Source organism: Diplotaxodon limnothrissa, linkage group LG18 (genome assembly GCF_057381915.1).
Source record: "Diplotaxodon limnothrissa isolate DT_005_m linkage group LG18, D_limnothrissa_male_GT1.1, whole genome shotgun sequence".
Classification (NCBI taxonomy): Eukaryota; Metazoa; Chordata; class Actinopteri; order Cichliformes; family Cichlidae; genus Diplotaxodon; species Diplotaxodon limnothrissa.
Window position 1 is genome coordinate 42,128,040 of NC_140613.1, and position 21,660 is coordinate 42,149,699.

Below are 21,660 nucleotides of genomic sequence, written 5' to 3' on the forward strand. Positions count from 1 at the left end.
AGACATTTATTAACAGGCTGGAGTAGCTCTCAGTATTTAAAAGTTTAACACATACTTTACACTGTCAAACATTAAAAATACATGTTAGACCTCAACACTAGTGACATGGAAAAAGGCAACCAGTGTGCAGACATTAATGCTCCAGTGAGACATGTCTCTGAGCTGGCAGTGACACCAGTGTGACAAAAGATCTGCTGAATCACAATATTCACATGTTTAGATATTGAAAAATACAGCAACCACAAACACACAAACTGTAACTGCATCTCCAAACCACAACCAAATTTGAATTTACGTTACAAATGATTAGTTAATAACAAAGCAGCTAAGAGCCCGGGGTAAAACTGATATCACCAAACTGACATGCAGTGTGCACACTGATATGACCAACAGAGGCTGTTTTTAGCAATGTTGCATTTGTTACAGCAACAATCAAACACCGTCATGTTCAACATCATCGTCTTTAAACACTTTGTTTTCTCATGATCAGTCATTGCTTTGGAACTTCAGCGCAGTTCTTCCAGTCCAACGCCTTTCTTACTCCATCTTTGGGAAGCCGTCAGTTTCACCTTCTGAGTCAGGGAGTCAGAATTCAAATGTCTACTTTTGTGCAATCAGAAGTCCCAGATAACATATTTGTTGTCTCAATACTAAACAGTGAAAATCAGCTGGTCACCATTGATCTCCAGTTTCAGAAAACCCTTTTTGCTCTTGTGTGTGAAGACAAAAATGAGCAACATAAAAATCCACACTGTGGCGTTTACATGTCATTTGTTAGGCCCCATAAATCCAGGCCTGGACATCGGGCGCTCGCCCTCCACACGGATCCCCGATTTGTCATTTCCTGTGAGGTCATCCAGCACCAAGACCTATTTTCCCATTAACGTTTTTGGGGAATTAAATCATTAGGGCTTTGTTTTTTTTAACTATTCTATTTAAAATTGAATAATAATAATAATACAAAGAAAATACTGTACCAGCCTTAGTAAGAAACTAAGAACTCTTTCCTTGCGTCCTTTCTTTGTATATCCAGACTCGCCTGTAGCTAGTAGTGTTCAGCTGTACTGAAACATAAAAAACAACACAGCTTTCCTCAAAGAGCTGCATGTTACTGTGGATCCTTTCCATCTCTATACGTTACAGCAGCGGTCCCCAACCCCCGGGCCTCGGACCGGTGCCGGTCCGTGAGTCGTTTGGTACCGGGCCGCGAGAGTTGAGGCTCAGGTGTGAAATGTCTGGTTTTCAGGGTCTTTATCGGTTTTCAGCGTTATTTTGTTATCATTAACTGGGTTTTCCTGGGTCTTTTCACCTGTGTTATGAATAAATCTTCTTTTTTTCGGTACCGGTACCAGTTTTATTTTGTTGTATTTATCCGCGACACCTTAAAGGCCGGTCCGTGAAAATAGTGTTGGGCATAAACCGTCCGTGGTGCAAAAAAGGTTGGGGACCGCTGCGTGACAGGACATCCTGCAGTACCTGAGTGTTTGAGAACGATACAGTACTTCAGTGGTTGGTGGACGTAGTGAAACATTAATGTTCAGCTTTTCTTGTCATCATAAAGCACCCACCCATACCTTTTCTATAAGAAATATTGATTGATTGGTCTAAACTAATCACTGATCAACTCAAAAGGCATCGACAACAAAACACATTTATTAAAAATCATTATGAATCACTTGTTGATGTAAATGCACTTTTAAATAAACACATTTGCCTTTTCTTCCACACAAACACAAAAACATCTACGGTCACAATAATGTGTCTGAATTCAAATAAATATTTGCTTTTCTTTCCGTCCTTTGAGAGATATTATTATGAAACCTGACTGCATCTTATAAAGTCTTAATTTCAACAGATTCGTCTCGAATACGAATATATATAAAAGGGAGTCTATGTAAACAAAAATACATATGAGAGCTGTGCAATAAAAACATCGAGGACTTCAGATGCACATCAGCACCAAACCTGTGCAGACTGCAGCCACCTGATGCGTGGGTTTGGTCACATACTGGACAGTTTGTCTCTGTTGTAGTGTCACTGATGTTAGTGGGCTTTGTATTTGGTGTGGAATCTCTCCAACAAGGCTCTCAGGATGCTCCCTGGGATTTGCTGATGTGTGTCTATCAGAGACTGGACTGCTTGCTGCACCTTCAGAGTAAAAACGCAAACAGAGATAGCGGCAGTCAAAAGGTTGACAGGAAACATCTGAGATAATGTTCTTTTCAAACTGTGTTAAAAGTCATTGTGGTTTTGATTTGAGGTATGCATATATTGTATCTGATGACACATGAGGGGGCGTTAACCCAGATGGTATAAAATATCTGCTTATGCTTTGATTAGTCGGAGATCAGCGCTGTCTGCGTACGGCGCTGGTCCCCCCACGCGTCTATTTCATTAAATAATAATAACAATGGATTGGATCTACTGTATATAGCACTTTTCAAGGCACCCAAACATAGATTGTTTGAAGATTAACATTTGGTGGAAAAGCAAAACATCCTCCACCAGTTTAATCAGCTATTAAGTTATAACCAACGAGTTCTTTACACTCAAGGACACTGTTAAGTATCCTACCGGGGGGGGGGGGGACGACACTGGACTGAGTGCCATTAAGCAGGCCTACAGAGCGACACCCCTGCCTGCTGCTCCTCAGAGTATTTATTCTTCTGACTACTTTTACTTCCTATATTTTTAAAAGGACATCTGTACTTTTTTCTTCTTGCAGTTTCAAAACCAGCTCATTACTTTTGGTTTGACAGATTTGAGGGGAGTTTTTTTTACATCACTCCGAGCCTCCAAACATCAAAGCGATTTGAGCCTGAACAGTAACACAACAGCAGTGCTGATCGTTTATGAGCGACATAATGTCGCATAAAAAGAGACGTGTGTGTTGTCAGGGGCTGAAGTGGGCCGGTGTTGTTCTTTATTTCATTTCTTTCTTTTTTTGGAACAACACTGGAACGGCCACAGCTGTCCAGAAGTTGTGGCTGCGGTGTTTCGACATCTATCCAGTCAAGGTTCAGATGCTGGATTTCACAGGGAGAGAAAAGAACGAGACAACTTCACTCAGAGGTGGAGGAAGATGAGAAAGACGGGGCAGGAGAGGAAGAGGAGAGGCTAGATTTAAAGGTAAGGACTGCTCACTGAGGGTAAAGCTTACATGTACGTCCTCGTGTATTTCAAGCAGACATCATGTTTGTTCATATTGTGAAACCTGCTGCTGACGTAGACTAACTGTGTTATTTAAAGACCAACGAGCCAAGACAGCGGAGCGAAAGATTAACAAGATTAGTGGGCAGTAGATCAAGTTTACACGATGATGACTTTAACTTACTAACAACTGAAGACATTTGAATTATTATAGCAAGTTCAAAACCGAGACGATGACAGTTGAATATGAGAAAATCTGCTGGTGCAGTCTTCCCACGCCTGTCTCCATTTCTCCGCTTGGCTCGACCCAGAGTTAGTTAGCAGCTACAGGCCAAGCTGGGAACACTAAGCCTTATCCAGAGGTCTCTGTACGGAGCCGCGGACCTGCTGCTTTGGTGTTGAACAGGTGGACTCTGTCTCTACCTTCAGCTTTCTGAGCAGCCACATCTGCGCCCAGCAGCAGCTGCACTTCCTCCGTGTCCTGAGGAGGAAGAACCTGGACCAGGAGGTGGTCACATCCATACCTACATCCAAGTTTGAATGACCAACCGAGTACCCAGAGTAGATCACACAGGGAGAAATGGAAAGTCCACAGAGTAAGGCTCTGAGAAGGTCCAGGACCTTGCAGTGCAAACCAAAGCACTGCCATGCTGTTAGAGTGAAAGGAAGCAAACGCTTACTCACTTTCTGTGCTAGTTCAGCAGCATTTATGTTGGGGTCATATGGGATGGGATCCCCAAGGAAGGTTCGAAACTTCACAGGAAATCCACCATAAACAGGAGCTATAGGGAGACGAAATCTGTCATAGACCCAGCGGAAAAATCCTGGATAGACACATCAGAGAAAGAGCGTGTTCGATACGAGCTCAGACAGCAGTGCTTTGTTACAGAAACAAAATGTATGAAAATACATTATTACACAGGACAGTATCATTATTGTGATCAAGCCCCGCTGAGCTCCACAGTGTTGTTCTAGGTTAACGAAGGCTTTAACTCAGACGCTTCATTACAACAAACATTCACACTTACTTTGATTCCCTGAACCTGAACTCTACAACAGAACACAGCAGCAAATCAAAAACTACGATAAACGACTTTCAGTCTTTTTCAATGATAGGTTGCAAATATGTGCTGTGCTCCCTTGAACATGTGTCCCCAACCCCGGGAACAGACTGGCTCACATCCTGAAACTGAAACACTCCTGGGGTGATGCGAGACACCAGCAGTTTTCCTGGAGTAATACTGTAAGTGTCAAAACTTACTGAGCGTTCCCAGAGATCTGAAGCCTTCCCGCACATTCTGAGTAAACATTGGAATTACTGGCTGAAAAACAGAGAGTGCAACACAAAGATGATCAGAGAGACGGTACTACCACAGAATCATTATCATTAAATGTTAGAAATGTAAAATATTTTATTAGAATTGATATATATATAGTTATAATGAGATGGCTGTTCATAAACACATTAATAACAGAAATCGATTTTTCTTTCTAAGCTACATGTTTATTGTACAAGAGCAAAGCAATCTGTCACTGTTAGCTGTACGATGAACAGTTCACAGATATGCATGTATTTGCAAACAAGAGTGTACAGAATTTAAAATCCCTCTCCTCACAATAATCAGCCCCCACCCCATCTTAATGACCTCATAGTACCGTATCACCCCGTTAGAGCACTTCACTCTCAGGCTGTTGGTTTACTTGTAGTTCCTAAAGTATTTAAAAGCAGCGTGGGAGGCAGAGCCTTCAGCTTCCAGTTTGTTAGTTTTGTTTGTCAGTGATAAAGTATTAAAATAATGTGACAGTCACATTTTGTAAGTTTAGTTTCACTTGTATCAAATAGGGCAGGAATGTACTGCTGTGGCCTGTTGATGGTTCAAAAACATTACTGTGCTGAAATGTGACTAAATTAGACTGAAACAACGCACCGCTCGAGAATCAATGGCGACCTGGGCAAAGCCTTTCCGTTCGCCCCAGAGGAGAGGGTAGGTCTCATCACTAAACAGAGCTTCCCGCACTCCTCCCGGAGAAATCGCCAACAGGTGACCGTTCTTCAGAGCTCGAACACACTCCTCCTGAGGACCATGGATCACACTGAACACCTCCAAGAGCAATTTGAAACCTACAGTAATGAGACAAGACGACAGAGTAAGGAACAGACGGTCGCAGGTAATCACCAATACTTTACCATACTGTGCCCATGTTTCCCCAGTGCATCCAATGAGTGGGAATGTTAGATAAAAATACAAATGTCACAGTATTTTTGTAGCTAGCGTGACCCAGAGTACTGAAAGTCTGAGGTATAAAAGGCCAACAGCAATGAAGATAGCAGTCTGTGGCGCTCCTGTGTTGCACATCAGCCAATCACAAAGGACCACCTAGTCCAGTGATGCAAACATCACATTTCCACCTGTGGTTCTGTGTGAGCCAACACACCTTCAATGCATGTCATGTAAGACTGACTAATAATCATTTGCTCGTGTTGACGTCTTTAGTGCAGGTTGTTATTTACGTAACACCGGAATCTTCTCCAGCTTCAGACCTCGGTTGGAAAAACACATATTTTATCTCCATCATTTCTTCCTCTTCTCGATCTGCAAAGATTCTGGTGATAGCTAACATAGTTTCTTTCTTTGTATGTTGAATGAAATTTTTCTATTAAGAAAATGATGTGATTTGGGTTGTTTGTTTGTTTTCAGCGAAAAAATAAAACCAAAACTGAGTGAATATCCTACAAGTGGTTTCGTGGTTTAAGAGCATCTGGAGAAGAATGATGACACAGTCGTTCTGGGAAAGTGTTTAGTGTGTGCTCCGTGTTAACGTTTGCACATGGGTCGGTGTGTACAGTACCTGGGATCTTAAAGAGGAAGTGGTCGGCTACGGAGTGGCAGGTCCGTCCCTTCTGAATGATAACGTGAGCGAGGAAGTAGTAGTAGTCGACTGGAATGGCTCCGTGATAGTACACGATCAGAGCTGGTCCTTCATCGGGAATCTTTTCCATACCATGAACCTCATACCCTAGTACACAGATAGCATTAGGGATCAATCAATTATGCATAGATGGTGCTGCATTAGACACTTAGAACTTTATTGTCATCTTCAGAGTTTTTGATTGGTGGAGAGGTTTCACCACTGCAAGGCGATTCTTCAGTCCTAAAACACCTGATGGAGTCTCTCAGGTGAGGGTTGGTGACCCACTATTAATCACACGAGTCATTGCGTGAGCCGAGGTATCGACCAGGGTGTGGTCTATTATGCCCCACCCTGCTATCATGTGAGTTATTGAGGTCATATGAGCCAAGGACAGGACTCATCCAGAAAGGGATCATCTGCAAAGCCACCGCGTGGCCTCAACATCGGCTGTTCACAGCGTCTCACAGCGATGGTGAGTCAACTGCTGTGTCTATATTCCAAAATTCAAACACTGGTAACCTGAACAGACTGTATGTGTACAGCTGTGCTTGTCCTGTTAAGATGGCTGAACATTTGCAGAGTGGTTGTTTGCTCTCGCTTCTACACACAGAGCATACACTACATCAGGGGTGGGCAACTCCAGGCCTCGAGTGCCAGTGTCCTGCAGGTTTTAGATCCCACCCTGGGTTAACACACCTGAATCACATGATTAGTTCATTACCAGGCCTCTGGAGAACTTCAGAAATGCTGAGGAGTCATTTAGCCCTTTAAATCAGCTGTGATGGATCACGGACACATCTAAAACCTGCAGGACACCGGCACTCGAGGCCTGGAGTTGCCTAACCCTGCACTACATGGTTTAGCCTGTGTTTGGGTGTTTTGTTCTCGGGATTCACGAGGACAGAAAGTGAAACCTGCAGTTTGATGTCAAGTCCACGAGAGGCTACACGAAGCTCTCCATCAGCTGTTAGCACTGACTGTTGGATGAGGGGTGACAAACCAAACAAACCAAACAAACTTTTCAAGCACGACTGAGAACTCATACACATGTACAGTGCTGGCTTTAACCAAATGGAGGCTGTTACTGATAGCAGTGGATGTAGAGCACTGTGTCATCGTAAATGAAGGACCTTGGTGTCCTACCATGCCAGATGGCTCCGTGTCCGTCCCACAGAGTAGCTAAGGTCTTCCTGGCTCCGTCCCACAGGTTGTTACAGTAAGCTTCTTTCAGCTGATTCTTCCTCTGGTAGAAGAAATAAGCAGAACTTTATCACCTGCTCACGCTTTCAGGAGATCATCAATATTCACTTTTTATAACGTGAGTTATAGGACTCTACCACCATGGCCTGTATGTATGCTCACCACACCCCACTGATAAAGACAAAGCATGCTGAAGTACATTTAAAATTTGCTGAACAACAGTCAGACAAGCCTGGGAAATGGTGGGAAAATGCTAATAGTTTCTCCATACAGGACGTGGTCTGAAGCTGTCATTATCAACTTTTATACAAAGTATTAAATAAATTTCCCTGTGGCATTTTCCATTATTACACATTACTTAATTTATAGACATCAATGGTTGGATTTATTTGCATGTGTGGATTGGATGGGTAGTTACTGACAACCCAGTCAAGACTTCCTGTTGGGAAGAATTTGATGCCAATTTGATGTAAATAGTTTTGGGTTTTTTAAGACCAGACCAGCAGTATTTATACTGTAAAAAGCTAGAAACCCATCCGGTAATTACAGGCAACCTATTACTTAACAAATTTCACCAAATGTTTTTCATGAAGTTCTTTTCTTTTCCCTATTTTGTCACCACTGACGCGTCTGGTGCAAATATCTCATAAATAGGAGGCATGCAGGTTCACTGAGTAAAACATCATGCCTCTGTCACATGACACAGGATCCACAGTGCCTATACGTAATAAAGGAAAGTGTCTTTGTGGTTCAGATGTTGCTCAGAAGAAGATGATTTAAAAGTGTATTAGTCCACAGGCATGAAAGGAACTGTTACGAATTAGCCCATAAAAAGTAACAAAGGTTTTTAGTTAACAGTCTTTTCGAATAAACAATTTTTTTTGAGTAAAAATAAAAAATAATGGCATGCCAGCTTTGTTTTTATAGGACAAACCTTACGGGATCAACTCCTAAAAGCTTAACAGTGAACAAAACACTTCCAAACTTTGAGAAAACCAGTGTGGTTGTTACAATAAACACAGTATTTTTTTCTCAGGATGCTTTACTTTATAAATTCATTTCTGCTGAGCAGCTGAAACAGCTTCATGAGTGTTAAAGAACTTTTCTGAAGCACATTGCTCTTCACCATCACAGCTTGCTGTCTTTAAGAGTGTCAGTATTTTTCTTTTGATGTTTGTGGGGCAATTTCTCCAAAACTTGTGTTGATCACAATTATTGACAGGCTGGTATAATAAGTGGGTCTGAAACTGTGCAGGGCTTCTCTGCATCAGCTCACTGCATAGCACTATCGACATGTGGGGATACCCAAGTTGGCCAGCAGGTGTCACTGTGGAGAGAGGTTTCAGATTGTTTCAAAACTTCGATACAATTTTGGCACAAATGCTTTGAATGTTTCACAAAGCCTTGCTTTCCCAACATTCCCCGTCCCCAGTCGGACTGGGAGTGACGTGTTTGGCCACATGGTCTCCTGATTGGCTGTCTGAGTGTCATTCAAAGACGATGTGCGTTTTACAGATCATTGGGAAAAAAACAGTAAGTAGAGTTTCAGTCTAACACGTCTCTCTGCAACAAAGACAAACGAAGAGACAGCAACATCACAAGTGTAACAACCTGCCTGACTGTCAGAAATGTGATGTCGGGTGAGCAGGCCAGCATATGCTGTGTGGCCCCAGAGCAGCGGCCCTTTGCTGCGTGTCTTCCCCTTATTACTTATCTAAAGTAGTGTTGATTCTAATTTGTGCATCCAATTTTTATTTTCTAAAGTAATGAAAGATGTATGCTGTACAATCTTTCCAAACCTGGAAAAAGAACAGTTCAAAGAAATCCTTACTTTTAAGCAAAGTGTGTAATATGTGCAATAATGACGTTTCTGGAGTAATGACCCCACCACTGATCACAACAAACACCTCCAGGGTGCACAAACATTTGACCATGCATGGATTTAATGTCTGTGACATACTGCTTAGAGATGATCTCAATGACAATTGATTATGGAACTGGATTTGCTAAATTCTTATCAATTCCCATCCCTACTTAGGCCTCATAGAATAGAATAGAATAGAATAGAATAGAATAGAATAGAATTCAACTTTATTGTCATTGCACATGCACAGGTACAGGGCAACGAAATGCAGTTTGCATCCATCCAGAAGTGCTTTAGTGATATAGATATATTACAATATATATTAGCAATAATATAGATATGTGAGTATATTACAGAAATGGGTCTATTACGGTATGTTATAATGTACACGGTATGAAGTATGTTGTGAATATTCTATAACTATAAGTATGTACAGGCTGTAGTGAGTACAAGCTATGTACAGGATATGAACAGGATATAAATATGAAAAACTATACAGAATATGAATTAAATAACTTTACAGAATCTGAGATATACAGCTATACAGAAATGTGAACTATGCAAGTTGTAAACAGTTGTAGGATTAAAGATTATCGAATGTACAGAATGATTATTTACACAGAGCTATACAGTAGTGCAGTTAAGATAAGTGAGGGTGTAGATAGTTTCTACAGAGGCTATAAAGTGCTAGTGGTTGTGAGTGGTGGTTCAGTCCATGTTATTATTGTGTTTGAGGGTACAGTTGTCCATTGTGGGTGTGTGTGTATGTTCAGTCCATGAGTTTAACGTGGGTCAGATGTCAGGAGGCAGAGTTCAGGAGTCTGACAGCTGTGGGGAAGAAGCTGTTCCGGTACCTGGTGGTCTTAGTCCGGAGGCTCCTGTGGCGCCTCCCAGAGGGCAGGAGGGTGAAGAGTCCATGTGATGGGTGACTGGGGTCTTTGATGATTTTCCCAGCCCTTTTCAGACACCGCTTCCTGTAGATGTCTTTTATGGCAGGAAGTGGTGCTCCGGCGATGCGCTGGGCAGTTTTCACGACCCTCTGCAACGCCTTCCGGTCCGAGGCAGAGCAGTTCCCGTACCAGACTGTTATACAGTTGGTCAGGATGCTCTCGATGGTGCAGCGATAGAAGTTCACCAGGATGTCTGAGGACAGGTGGTTCTTCCTCAGAGTCCTCAAGAAGAAGAGGCGCTGGTGAGCCTTCTTGACCAGCTTGGAGCAGTTGGTCGTCCAGGTGAGATCCTCGGAGATGTGGACTCCCAGGAACTTGAAGCTGCTCACACGCTCCACAGCCGTCCCCTTAATGTGGATGGGTGGATGTGGGTCAGCATTCCTCCTGTAGTCCACGATGAGCTCCTTGGTCTTCTCGGTGTTAAGCAGCAGGTTGTTTGTGTCGCACCACTCAGCCAGACGATCCACCTCCTCCCTGTAGGCGGCCTCATCGTTGTCACTGATGAGGCCAATCACCGTGGTGTCATCTGCAAACTTAATGATGGTGTTGGAACCATCAGCAGGTCTGCAGTCGTGGGTGAAGAGGGAGTAGAGGAAAGGGCTCATCACACAGCCTTGTGGTACACCGGTGTTCATCGTGATGGTAGATGAGCAGCGGTTATCCAGCCGGACATGTTGGGGGCGGTTGGTCAGGAAGTCCAGTAACCATTTGCAGATGAGGGAACTGATGCCCAGGTCTGTCAGTTTCCTGATGAGTTGTGAGGGGTGGATTGTATTGAATGCTGAACTGAAGTCTATAAACAGCATTCTGGCGTAGGTGTTGTTGTTGTCCAGGTGTGAGAGGACAGAGTGCAGTGCGATGGAGACTGCATCCTCTGTGCTCCTGTTCTGGCGGTATGCGAATTGGTGGGGGTCCAGGGTGGGGGGGAGACAGGATTTGAAGTGTGCTAGGACCAGTCGCTCTAAGCACTTAGTGATGATGGGGGTGAGTGCTACTGGGCGGTAATCATTGAGGCAAGATGGGTTGGAGTTTTTGGGTATCGGGACGATGGAGGTGGATTTGAAGCAGGCCGGTACCACAGCGTGGGCCAAGGACAGATTGAATATGTCTGTGAGCACTCCTGCAAGCTCCCCAGAACACGCTCTGAGAACACGCCCGGGGATGCCATCAGGGCCTGCAGCCTTGTGGACATTGATCCTGCTCAGCACCGCTCCTACATCGGTGGGGGAGAGAGTCATAGGTTGGTGGTCTGGCGTCATGTCTGCTTTGGTTGTGGTTGTGGGGTTCCCTCGCTCAAAACGAGCATAAAAGTTGTTGAGCTCGTTGAGGAAGGAGACATCAGAGGATGCGGGGGAGGGTTTGGTGGTCCTGTAGTCTGTGATGGTCATATATAAAACTATAAAATACAAACTCAATACTTTGAATCAACTTCAATCAATGCCTGGTTTATTTTTTATAAAATAACAAGTGAGCAGGCCTCACCTGTCCATGGAACTACTTGCCAGTCAACTGTCCTATTGATGTTGAACCTCTAAAACCAGGGAACTATGTAAAAAAATAGCTGTGAACTCCTTTATTTAAATCTGAAAGTTTCAATCAGACAGTCCTACAAACACTGCGCAGATGTCAGAAGCTACTAAAATGGTGTTTTTGTCCCAAACATTATGGAGGGAGCTGCAGATGATAACTAAACAGTGAAGGTCCTTTTATTTGTGTGACTGCGAGTGTAAGCATCATCATCATCATCATTTATTTATTTATATAGCACTTTAAAAACACACCTGTTAGACCAAAGTGCTGTACAATACTAATATGCACATAGTAATAGACATAGCAATAAAGTTAAAAAACAATAAAAAAAAAAATAATGAAAAAAAATAAAATAAAATAAAATAAAATAAAAATGTCAGTTACCCACAGAGTTAAAAGCCAGGGAATAAAAATAGGTTTTTAATAAAGACTTAAAAACTGGCACTGATGCAGCCTGTCTAATATGGAGAGGAAGGTTATTCCAAAGCATCGGCGCGGCAACAGAGAACGCTCGGTCTCCTCTAAGTTTCAGCCGTGACTTTGGGACCGAAAGCAGCAACTGCTCAGCTGACCGAAGGGAACGAGTGGGGACGTGGGGCTTCAACAAATCAGACAAATAAACAGGTGCCAGACCATTTAGAGATTTAAAAGCCAATAAAGCACTGTTTACTTACCTTGTAGACATGAAGGAAGAGTATAGAGAGGTAAAGGAAGATAACGATGAGGAAAGGCACGATGAAGACGATGGCTAGGGGTGTGAAGACCCACAACAGGTATTCCAAGACACTCAGATAGTCCTCTTGATCAAGACCCGCCCATTCCTCCCATGCATGAAACAAACACACCTGTCGACCAGGACCAGAATGTCAATACTAACATCCCTCACTTTGGTCCAGGTGAAAACATCTCAGTAATTACTGGATGGGTAACTTTAAAATACGTAACACATTCTTGTTTGTATCAGCAGTGGTTAACTGTGTTATGTAACATCACAGTTGGACATAAAATACCACTGTGGGAGAATCTAGAGTTTCTAAGCGACGGACACCATAGAAGCTCCTTTCAATGCTTAACATGTGACGCAGTGATAGTATAACACTCTTACTAATACCAGGTCAGATCGTAATAACAACTACGGTCCAGGACAAATGATCTACATTTAAATTTAGAACGGCGTGGGGCCCACAATCTGAACGCCTCCTCTGTGGAGGAGTGGGCCTCAAAGAGGGCTGGAGAGACATCCCATCATGCACACTGTGGGACTTATTATCCACTTGTTGCCAACATATTGTGAAAAATCCATCCATGCATCTTTTTCCGCTTCTTGAGGCGGGCTGGAGCCTATCCCAGCTGTGTAAGGGCAAGAGGCAGGGTACACCTGGACAGGTCGCTAGTCTGTCGCAGGGCCAACACTATGGCCCTGCGACTCACCAATCTCTTTGGACTGTGGGAGGAAGGTCCCGGAGAGAACATGCAAACAGAAAGATCTGATGGTGCAGCAGTGTTAACCCTCCGTTATGGACAGTGTTATTGTATTATGTGCATCTTCAAATAAAGTCATGCATGAACACCAAAGCTGATGTTAAATAAATAATACATTTCTTTCTAGGTGAGCTCGATTTCATTATCAAGTCCTTGGACAGGATGCATACCAAGACAGAGAGCGTGTCCTCCGCGCCCGTCAGACATGACTGGTTGCCTGACATAGTGCTCTGCTCTCAGCCACGAGAACTCCAGCTCAGCCGACTGACGCTCCGATCAGGTCTCAGGCAGACTGCATAGAGAACACCTGCTGCTACATAGAAAGGAGGTAAAGGAGGACGCAGTGGATTACGCAGACTCCAATTTCTAGTAAACACCAGCAGCTTTTTAAAACCAACTAAACTGACAGCAACTTTACATAGCATTAGTATCTAGAACAGCACCACAGTGTTACTGGAATAGGAAGAGGCTACATTTGATCAGCAAAATGACAACAGCGAGCTGGGGCTACGGTATAATAACTGACTGTGAGCTAAGTCTCATTGAAGGAGCTGGAAAATCTGACATTTCTCAAGAAACCTCTAATTCTAAGAGCCAACTCCCCGGTTACAGACATAAAAACGGTACCTACCGACTGCTTACTCGGTAAAGCGTGCCATTAAACTGTAGCACGACATTCAATATTACACTAGCAAAACCTATGCTTCTTAGAGCTACCAACTATCCTGTCCATCAACCCGGAACGTCGTCGGGCGAACACAGAGTCACAGATTTCTATCCTAAAACTGCCGATGAAAGAGTTCTACTCGCGAACAAGGAAGAGTTTCCGGGTCGACTCGTTCGCTTCAAAATAAAAACAAAACTAATTGCACCTGCTTTCAAACAGTAACTATATACAGTCATAGTTTTGAGAATATCACCCTCAAAAGTAAAAGTGGAAAATGTCAAAATGGTAAATGGTAAATGGCCTGCATTTGTATAGCGCTTTTCTAGTCCCTAAGGACCCCAAAGCGCTTCACACTACATTCAGTCATTCACCCATTCACACACACATTCACACACTGGTGATGGCAGCTACAAAAGATGCCATTAAATTTAAAAAGCGCAATAAAATCAGTAAAAATAGATGCATTAATGTAGCTATAAAGCAATTAAAATGAAACAGTTGGTGTTCTAATGACCATGAGATTTAGTGATTTTAAAGGAAAAATTTTGTTAGAATTTTTTTCTATAAAAAACAAAACAAAACAAAAAAAATTGCAACTTTTATTTTGAAAAACAGCGGAAATCCGCTGTTAGCTTATAGTGCGGAAATAATCAATAATAAAGGAAAGAGTCCCATGCTGCTTAAAGACGCAAGCAGCTCGTCGGTAAATGAAAGTGTGTTTGTTGTTGCAGCGAGCTAACCGCCATGATGCTGGAAATGAGAAGAGTAGCCCTGGTGGCGGAAATCATCTTCACCAAGAAGGAGTCACTGCAGGAGGAAGAAACGATTCATTGTCGTTGCTCCAGAGCCTTCGTACAGTGAGCCTCCACCACCTTTCCTCTGTCCGCTACAACTCATACACGTAATTCATTAGCAGCACGTCGAACAACAGTCTGATCTAAACCGGTGTTTGTCTCAGCCGGGCTGACATGGCAACCAGCCAGTGTGGGTCATTAAAAGACGACGCAAGAAACGAAATCCAGTCAAATCTTTGAAATTCCGTGTAATAAATGTCGTTTTAATGAATAACTGACTTGAGTGAAGGCAACCACAAAGCAGCGTTTTAAAAAGCTATCATATCAATCACAGTTGAATGAATCGCAGTGATTACAAGGCTACTACTGTTGCTAGCACAATGCTGAACCCCAAAAGAAAAGGTTAGCAGCTGTGTGCTGGTGGCAGCGTGGTATGAGCTGCTGTCTTGCACACAGAGCGGTGGAATCAGACACCATAGTGCCAAACGTATTCACTCGTCTGCCTTCACACACACATGAACTTGAGTGACATCCCATGATACTGTCCCAGCCTTTGCAGCTATAACAGCTTCAACTCCTCTGGGGAGGCTTCCCACACGGGCTACGAGTATGTTTATGGAATCTTTGACACGGACGCTGGATGAGAACCTGGCTCACAGTCTCTGCTCGCATTCATTCATTTTCTGAACATTCCCATTAGGCTGTCAGAGAGGTGTTTGTGTTAAAAAAGGTATTTATGAGGAAAATATTGGTGGTTATCAAAACCTGGAGCTTATGAAAGACAGCAGATGTTTGCTTGTTCCAGGTCTAGTAATAGCAGCATGCTTTACATCGCTGCATTGGACGCTTTGTGCGGCGCCTGGTCATGTAAGGTTTGGATTCAGCTGCTCAGCTATGAAAACATGCAGCTGTCTGATCACTGTTCTTCAGCTAATCTGAAGGCCATGTGACGTTTGGAGTTCTGCAGCAATTGCAAAAGGTTGGTGACCTGTGACCTGTGCACTACGCTCGAGCACTTCGTGGCTGAGATGGTGTCATTCCCACTCACTTCCTCTTTGCTGTAACACCCCGAACCACGACTGTGAAATATTTAGTTGCGAGGAAATTTCACGACTGCACAGGCGGCATCTTATCACAGTACCACGCTGGAATTCGCCGAGCTCCTAAGAGCAACCCGTTCTTTGACAAATGTTTGTAGAATCAGTCTGCATGTCCAGGTGCTGATTTATACACCTGGATGTGATTGGAACACCTGGATTTAACGATTTAATGAATACTATCGTGTGTCATGTCACTCGAATGCTTTGAGTGTTGAATAGGAGTAGAAATGCAAGTATATTACTTTATTTTTTCACAGTCGTTTAGATGTTGTTCTCAGTACCCAAACACCTTGAGTTTTAGCGGATACGCTGATGTATACAGATGCATCTATGGATTTCCTACATCTGTCCTTTATGTCCATCGCCTCTTTACAGGGATCGAGAGTTGTATCGTTCTGATAACAGACTTCTGCCTGACCTGGAAAACACTGTACAAGGTACATCCTGTCATGATATTTAATAGTACCAGGGATTAAAATAATCACCTATGAAATGTATCAGGCATTGGGGTAGAAGAATGTGGCTCTCTTAACCTCGCTGTACTGTCTAGTTTTAGTTGCCATGATTTAAAAAATACATTTCTCAACTCATAGATGTAGATGATGGTGAAGAGGAGGAAGAGGAGACTGAGGTGGAGGAGCTGGATGAAGAAACTCAGATGATGGCCAGCATGGGCCTGCCTTTAGCCTTTGTGTGCTCCTCCGAGCAGAGGAGAGCAGTAAGTCACACAGTTTTGCAGTGCTGTGTTATTAAAGTCGCCGTTTTTTGAAATGAAAGCTAAAAAGCAGCTTTGGTTGTTATTTTCCGTCATGTCACAGGGGTGGAGGTCTAACAGGAGTTCCTCAAAATACTGTGAAGAAACAAGTGAAGAAGAGGAAAGTGAAGAAGATCCACAGGCTGATGAAAAAGGTGATGCGATTATCTTATTGCTTTTATTGTTTTTATTACGAGTAATATTACGAAGGTTTGTATGTGGTAGAGTATCCACTTTCTCCACGGTCTAACTCATCTCCTCCCATACCTGAGTTTTTGTGTCAGCTACTGCCACAGCTGCACTCGGCTTGTAGATGGTGGAGCTGACAGGTACCATCTGGTACTGGGATTACTGTGACAACATGCACTAGTGAGCTTTCAATGGCAGCATATTAATGATCAAGAAACTGATCAATATACTGACCTCACAGCCCATTGTTCCCTCAGTGCTGTTAGTTTCAGTCATTGTGCAGATGTCCTGTTTATAAGGTTAAACACCTGCAGCCAGCTGAGACTGAAGAAGTCAGCTGGAAGAGTGACGAAACGTTTCTCCCACTGAAAACGTCCAGATGAACAGAATCAACTTTTGGGAACACCATCCCACTGTTTGTAAATGGGGTTATATTCCACTGTTGGGAACATTTAACATTCAACATGCTAATTAAGGCCTGTTAAATGTTAACGGCGTCTGCGACATAGCTCTTGCACAATCAGACCTTTGGGTCCACACAGCTGAATTTTCCAGACCAGCAAATTGCCAGAAGTTCTCCTTTTAGGCGGTCAGCTTACAGGCTTTTATCAGCAGCACATGTCTCCTTACCTTCTTAATTACAATGGAAGCAGTAACAGCGTATTCATTGTTTCAGAGTATTGCATGTGGTCCTTCTTTTTTTCATGCGACTGTGATGTCATGCATAGGGATGGGTATCGTTTAGGTTTTATCCGACACCGGTGCCAAACCGGCACTTTTGAAACGGTGCCGGTGCTTAAACGGTGCTCAAACGGTGCTTAAAGAATAGAGAACACAAAATTGGTCCAAAAACCTCTCATGTTCAGCTGTTTTTTGTAAAAAGATAACAATGTTAGCCTTTTCTGCAGCTATGGGGCATATATGGTATCACTCTTGGCTGGAAGCAGTGCTTAAACAATGGAAAAAACACAAACTTTGTCCAAAACCTCTCATGTTTAACTGTTTTCCTCTTTTTCTTTGGTCATTTTAGCCTTTTTGGCCAGGGTGAAGGGAGCATCTGCCATCAAACAAGAGGACAGCCGCATGTAGCTATGATGGTGTTTGCTAGTTCACCTTACATGCATTCATGTAATAACGTGGTTAGTGTACTCAACGTAAATTACACACGAACAACATTAAGCTACTCACGCAGAGAAGAACGGCTGCTGCTGCATCATCATCCTCATCATTTCTGCTACACTGGCAGGGCTAGGGGCCAGGACTCTCCTCTTCGGGTTTTTGGGGGATGTTGCTAACTCCGGGTCGATAACAGGCACCACACCCGCAGTAGATGTGCTCGGTGTGAGGTCTCGCAGCAAGCTATCAAATACGGCGCATTTCTCGGCTTTTAAAAAAACGCTATGCGTCGCCAGGTGTTTCATCGGATTCGAGGTGTTACCTCCTTTGCACAGTATCAGCTTAAAGCACTTGTTGCTGCTGAGTTTGCATCTTTTGCTGTGAAGTACAGCCAGACTTTGACCGCTTCGCCTTGAGCATTTTTAATCTGTAGCTCTGCTCTAAAAGAACGTACGTACCTGGGCCCGCCTACTATCCTCGGAAACGTAAAATGATTGGCTAGAAGTGTATCACAGCTCAGGAAAAAAAGCACCGAAATGTGCGCTGCTTTTCGGTCTGGTTACTACCGTTTATGTCAGAACCGGTACCCATCCCTAGTCATGCATGATGTTTTTATGTCATAGTTGATGAGGAGGCGTTTGATCCACGAGTGGGAGTATCAGGAGGGATCCAAGATGCTGGCTGGGAAGCCTACTGGGGTAAGAATGGTCACATGACGTTTATAGTGAAATGTATGAAGACTGTTTTTTTCTAACACTGCACTGTGACACCGGGTTTGGTAGGAAGACATAGAGATATCATGTTGGGTCAGTGGATACTCGGGGTGGCTGTGGCTCAGGAGGCAGTGGGTCAACTACCAGTGGCCTCCTCCAGTCTGCTGGGCAAGACGTTCGTCTACTTCTTCATTCAGGAGTAGAAGTTGGCAGGTCATCCAGGTCTTTAGGTCTTGCAGACATGTCTCCTGATGTCGAATTCATTTGTGTCATCTGACTTCATAAATAATTATAACTGTTTATCGTGCTCCTCAGAACCTGCACAATTCATCCAAAATTCTGGCTTCACGCGTCTGTTTAGACCAACACAGACAGGAAAGCAGTATGGACTGATTACATTGTGCTTCTACTCTCCCGGAGTGCTCGAAGCGCCGTATACGACATGCCTCATTCACCCACTCATGCAAGTGCAAACTTAATCTACATTCACACACATTCACACTCTGATGAACACATCGGAGGGCAACTTGGGGTTAGTATCTTGCCCAAGGACACTTGGCATGCAGACTGGAGAAGCCTGGGATCGAACCACCAACCTTCCGATCAGGAGCTGAGCTGCTCTACCACCTGAGCCACAGCCGCCCCGAGTATCCACTGACCATTTAAAAAAAAGAAGTTCCACCATATCTTCTTCATGTTCTTTTAATGCAACAATCCTACACATGAAATATTAACTAATGTTTTGACTCTTCTGCAGCACAACAGGGAGAAGCTCTGATGTGGAGCAGCTGGCTGGAGAAACATGAGCTGCCGTCTTCAGAAGATCCAGGACGGACTCCTTGGGACAACCCGGATACTAAAGCTCTCTGGGACAAACACGCTACAGAGACCTACTATTCTTATTGGGAACAGTACTCGTACTGGGCGGGACAGGGCTGGACCTTTGAGCAGTCTGCCTGTAATGGGAACGCTGGAGGGGAAGAAGAAACAGGAATCACGGACAGAGGTTTACAGAGCCAATCAGAGAAACAGAGCGACGGCCCTACTGAAGCTGAGAGTAAACACGAAGAAGATGATGCTGAAGTTTTGCATGTTCTGTTTGGACAGAGCTTCACAGTGGAGGCAGGTGGACAGTGTGTGGCTGGTTCAGTCATGGTCCAGTCAGAGGGAGTGTCCTGCAGCTCTGATGATGCTTCTGATGATGGGAATAACCGCAAGAGACCAGCTGACTCTGTACAGCATCACAGCGCTACTACAGGTAACAATTGTGTGTATGAGGTGTGGCCAAGGCTGCATGATCAGCAGACTATCTGTCTGCTGAGTCTCAGTCATAACATTTCTCATTGTTTTCTTTTTCAAGCATTTTGAGTGGAACCTGTTTCAAAGGACACCCGTAACATAAACTAAGGTTCTTCCACTTGGTGCTGGCAGTGAGAGACAAACGCTCAGCTCACTGGGACAACGAGACACTGACCTCAGTGTCGAATGTCTGTCCACCAACATGTTCTGTCCAGCAACGTGTCCAGGGGGACAAGAACAAAGTACGGGCGCCCACAGGAAACTAAATATTGAATCAAATAAAGTCAGTGTAGAAAACCCCCACAGCCTATACACAAGAGAAATCAGTTATGTTGAGAAACATTAGCTGTTCGATAGGCCGGGGTCGGCAACCTTTAACACACAGAGAGCCACGTGGACCCAGTTTCCACGGAAAAGGAAACACTGGCAGCCGCGAACACTTTGTGACTCTAAAATGACGATAAGACTGCATCCTGTTTTTTTACCTTCACGCTTCGTATAAACAACAATAATGTGTTGCTCATGAAATCTACAGAGAAAAAGACATTTGTGTAATAAACACATTTTGAACTCTTAAAAAAATATTAACAAAAACAAACACGATTAAAAAGCTGAACTTAAATGATCCACGGACCAAACAAAGCTGAGCGTGTAGCGGAGCCTGAATTTAAAAATAAATGTCACTAAACCATGATGAATACATTTTTGCAAAGTACCTGCATAGATATTTCTTTCACCTGCTTAATGGGACTTCTGCTCCTGAACGTCTGCGCACGGCGTCTGCAGATCGGGGCCGTGCGGCGTGAGCGGTGTGGAGAATAGCTGCTCACATACGTGTGTGGATCAGAAGCTCGACAAGACTCCAGATGCATATGTCTTCATGTTTATGTGTCGGGATGGCGCTCCATGTTTCAAACACGAGTTGGATTTGGTTGGTCTCGACATCACTCCATCTGTGATCCTGAACAAGAGCGGCCTCGATGTCGAGTGTGGCGCTTACTTTGAGCGTCAAAAAATTAATGAAATATAATTTGATTTTAATGTTTCAAGATCACAGTCATCTTCCAGTTTAGAACTAAAACAAATAGAATACACTTCAATTAAATACTTTAATTTACTTTCCCAAACCACGCGGGAGTATAAGGATGAAATGGCGCCTGTGGCTCTGGAGCCGCGGGTTGCCGACCGCTGGCGTAGGTCTTCACAACCACTGAAAACAAATGTCTTCAGAAAAGTGGAAGGAGCTCACATCCCGACAGCATCAGTCAACCTTGGATCGCACAGGAACTTGTTACTTTGGTGACAATGACTTCAGTAACTCAGTGTCACAGAAAATGTGTTTGTGTTTACTGAGCTGTGTATGAAAATGAGTCAAAGACTGAATCTTAACTTGTTCAGTTATGTTTGGTTAATCATGTTCTTGTCCTGTGGTTTTCACCACAGTTTTTTCTCCTTTGTTCAGTAAATGGATGTGTGGTTGCTTTAATAAACACGTAGCGTTTTGCACGTCCTGACACAGGCTTCCAACTGGCTGCTGCCGGGAATAACGGACGGCACGGATCGAGGAATGAAACACCCGATGGAAACGATGATAATGACGATGACGACAAACCACCAGGAAAAGGATGCGCTAAAGTCAAACGGAGGTAAGTTTGATGTTCTATCATGGAGACCGTCATCTCTCCAACAAGCCCGGGAATAATGTTTCTGCTGTTTGTCCTTGTTGTCAGTCATGAGCTGGATGTGGACGAGTGCCCACGTCTGACACCCGAGGAAGCCTGGAGTCAGCTTGGCCTCAAACACAACCCAGAGCCTCAGTAAGTCTTCCTCTGCTCCTTTGGGAATCTCGTCTCGGTCACGTCTGCCGACTCCAACTCAGATACCTTGTGATTGGTCGTTTATGTTTATGATAGAAATATAAAACATGCAAAACAAAAAC

At 43.7% G+C, this 21,660-nt stretch overlaps 2 protein-coding genes across 7 annotated transcripts in view; one reads left to right on the forward strand and one right to left on the reverse strand.

The window, feature by feature from the left end:
• tmem68 (transmembrane protein 68) lies at positions 1-13,860 on the reverse strand. 2 transcript variants are annotated; one of them, XM_085377244.1, is made up of 9 exons: positions 13,721-13,860; positions 13,260-13,399; positions 12,282-12,452; positions 7,207-7,306; positions 6,001-6,168; positions 5,079-5,272; positions 4,412-4,472; positions 3,835-3,974; positions 1-2,148 (listed from the first exon to the last, which is right to left on the reverse strand). In XM_085377244.1, exons 2-9 carry the CDS (start codon positions 13,311-13,313, stop codon positions 2,044-2,046), a joined length of 993 nt encoding a protein of 330 aa, XP_085233370.1. In that variant the 5' UTR covers positions 13,314-13,399; positions 13,721-13,860; the 3' UTR covers positions 1-2,043. The 2 variants fall into 2 exon arrangements, with proteins under 2 accessions (XP_085233370.1, XP_085233369.1); XM_085377243.1 differs by having other exon boundaries at positions 13,260-13,402.
• tgs1 (trimethylguanosine synthase 1) overlaps positions 13,070-21,660 on the forward strand; it is a 15,006-nt gene continuing 6,415 nt past the window's right edge. For 2 of the 5 annotated variants that reach the window (XM_085377237.1, XM_085377238.1), the window contains exons 1-8: positions 14,431-14,657; positions 16,026-16,087; positions 16,244-16,368; positions 16,469-16,559; positions 18,333-18,407; positions 19,180-19,680; positions 21,241-21,367; positions 21,452-21,538. In XM_085377237.1, coding sequence (XP_085233363.1) covers positions 14,464-14,657; positions 16,026-16,087; positions 16,244-16,368; positions 16,469-16,559; positions 18,333-18,407; positions 19,180-19,680; positions 21,241-21,367; positions 21,452-21,538 — 1,262 coding nt within the window. In that variant the 5' untranslated portion in view covers positions 14,431-14,463. Of the gene's footprint in view, positions 13,101-13,216; positions 13,418-14,430; positions 14,658-16,025; positions 16,088-16,243; positions 16,369-16,468; positions 16,560-18,332; positions 18,408-19,179; positions 19,681-21,240; positions 21,368-21,451; positions 21,539-21,660 lie in introns of those variants that run through there. The other 3 variants (XM_085377239.1, XM_085377242.1, XM_085377240.1) reach the window with 2 other exon arrangements.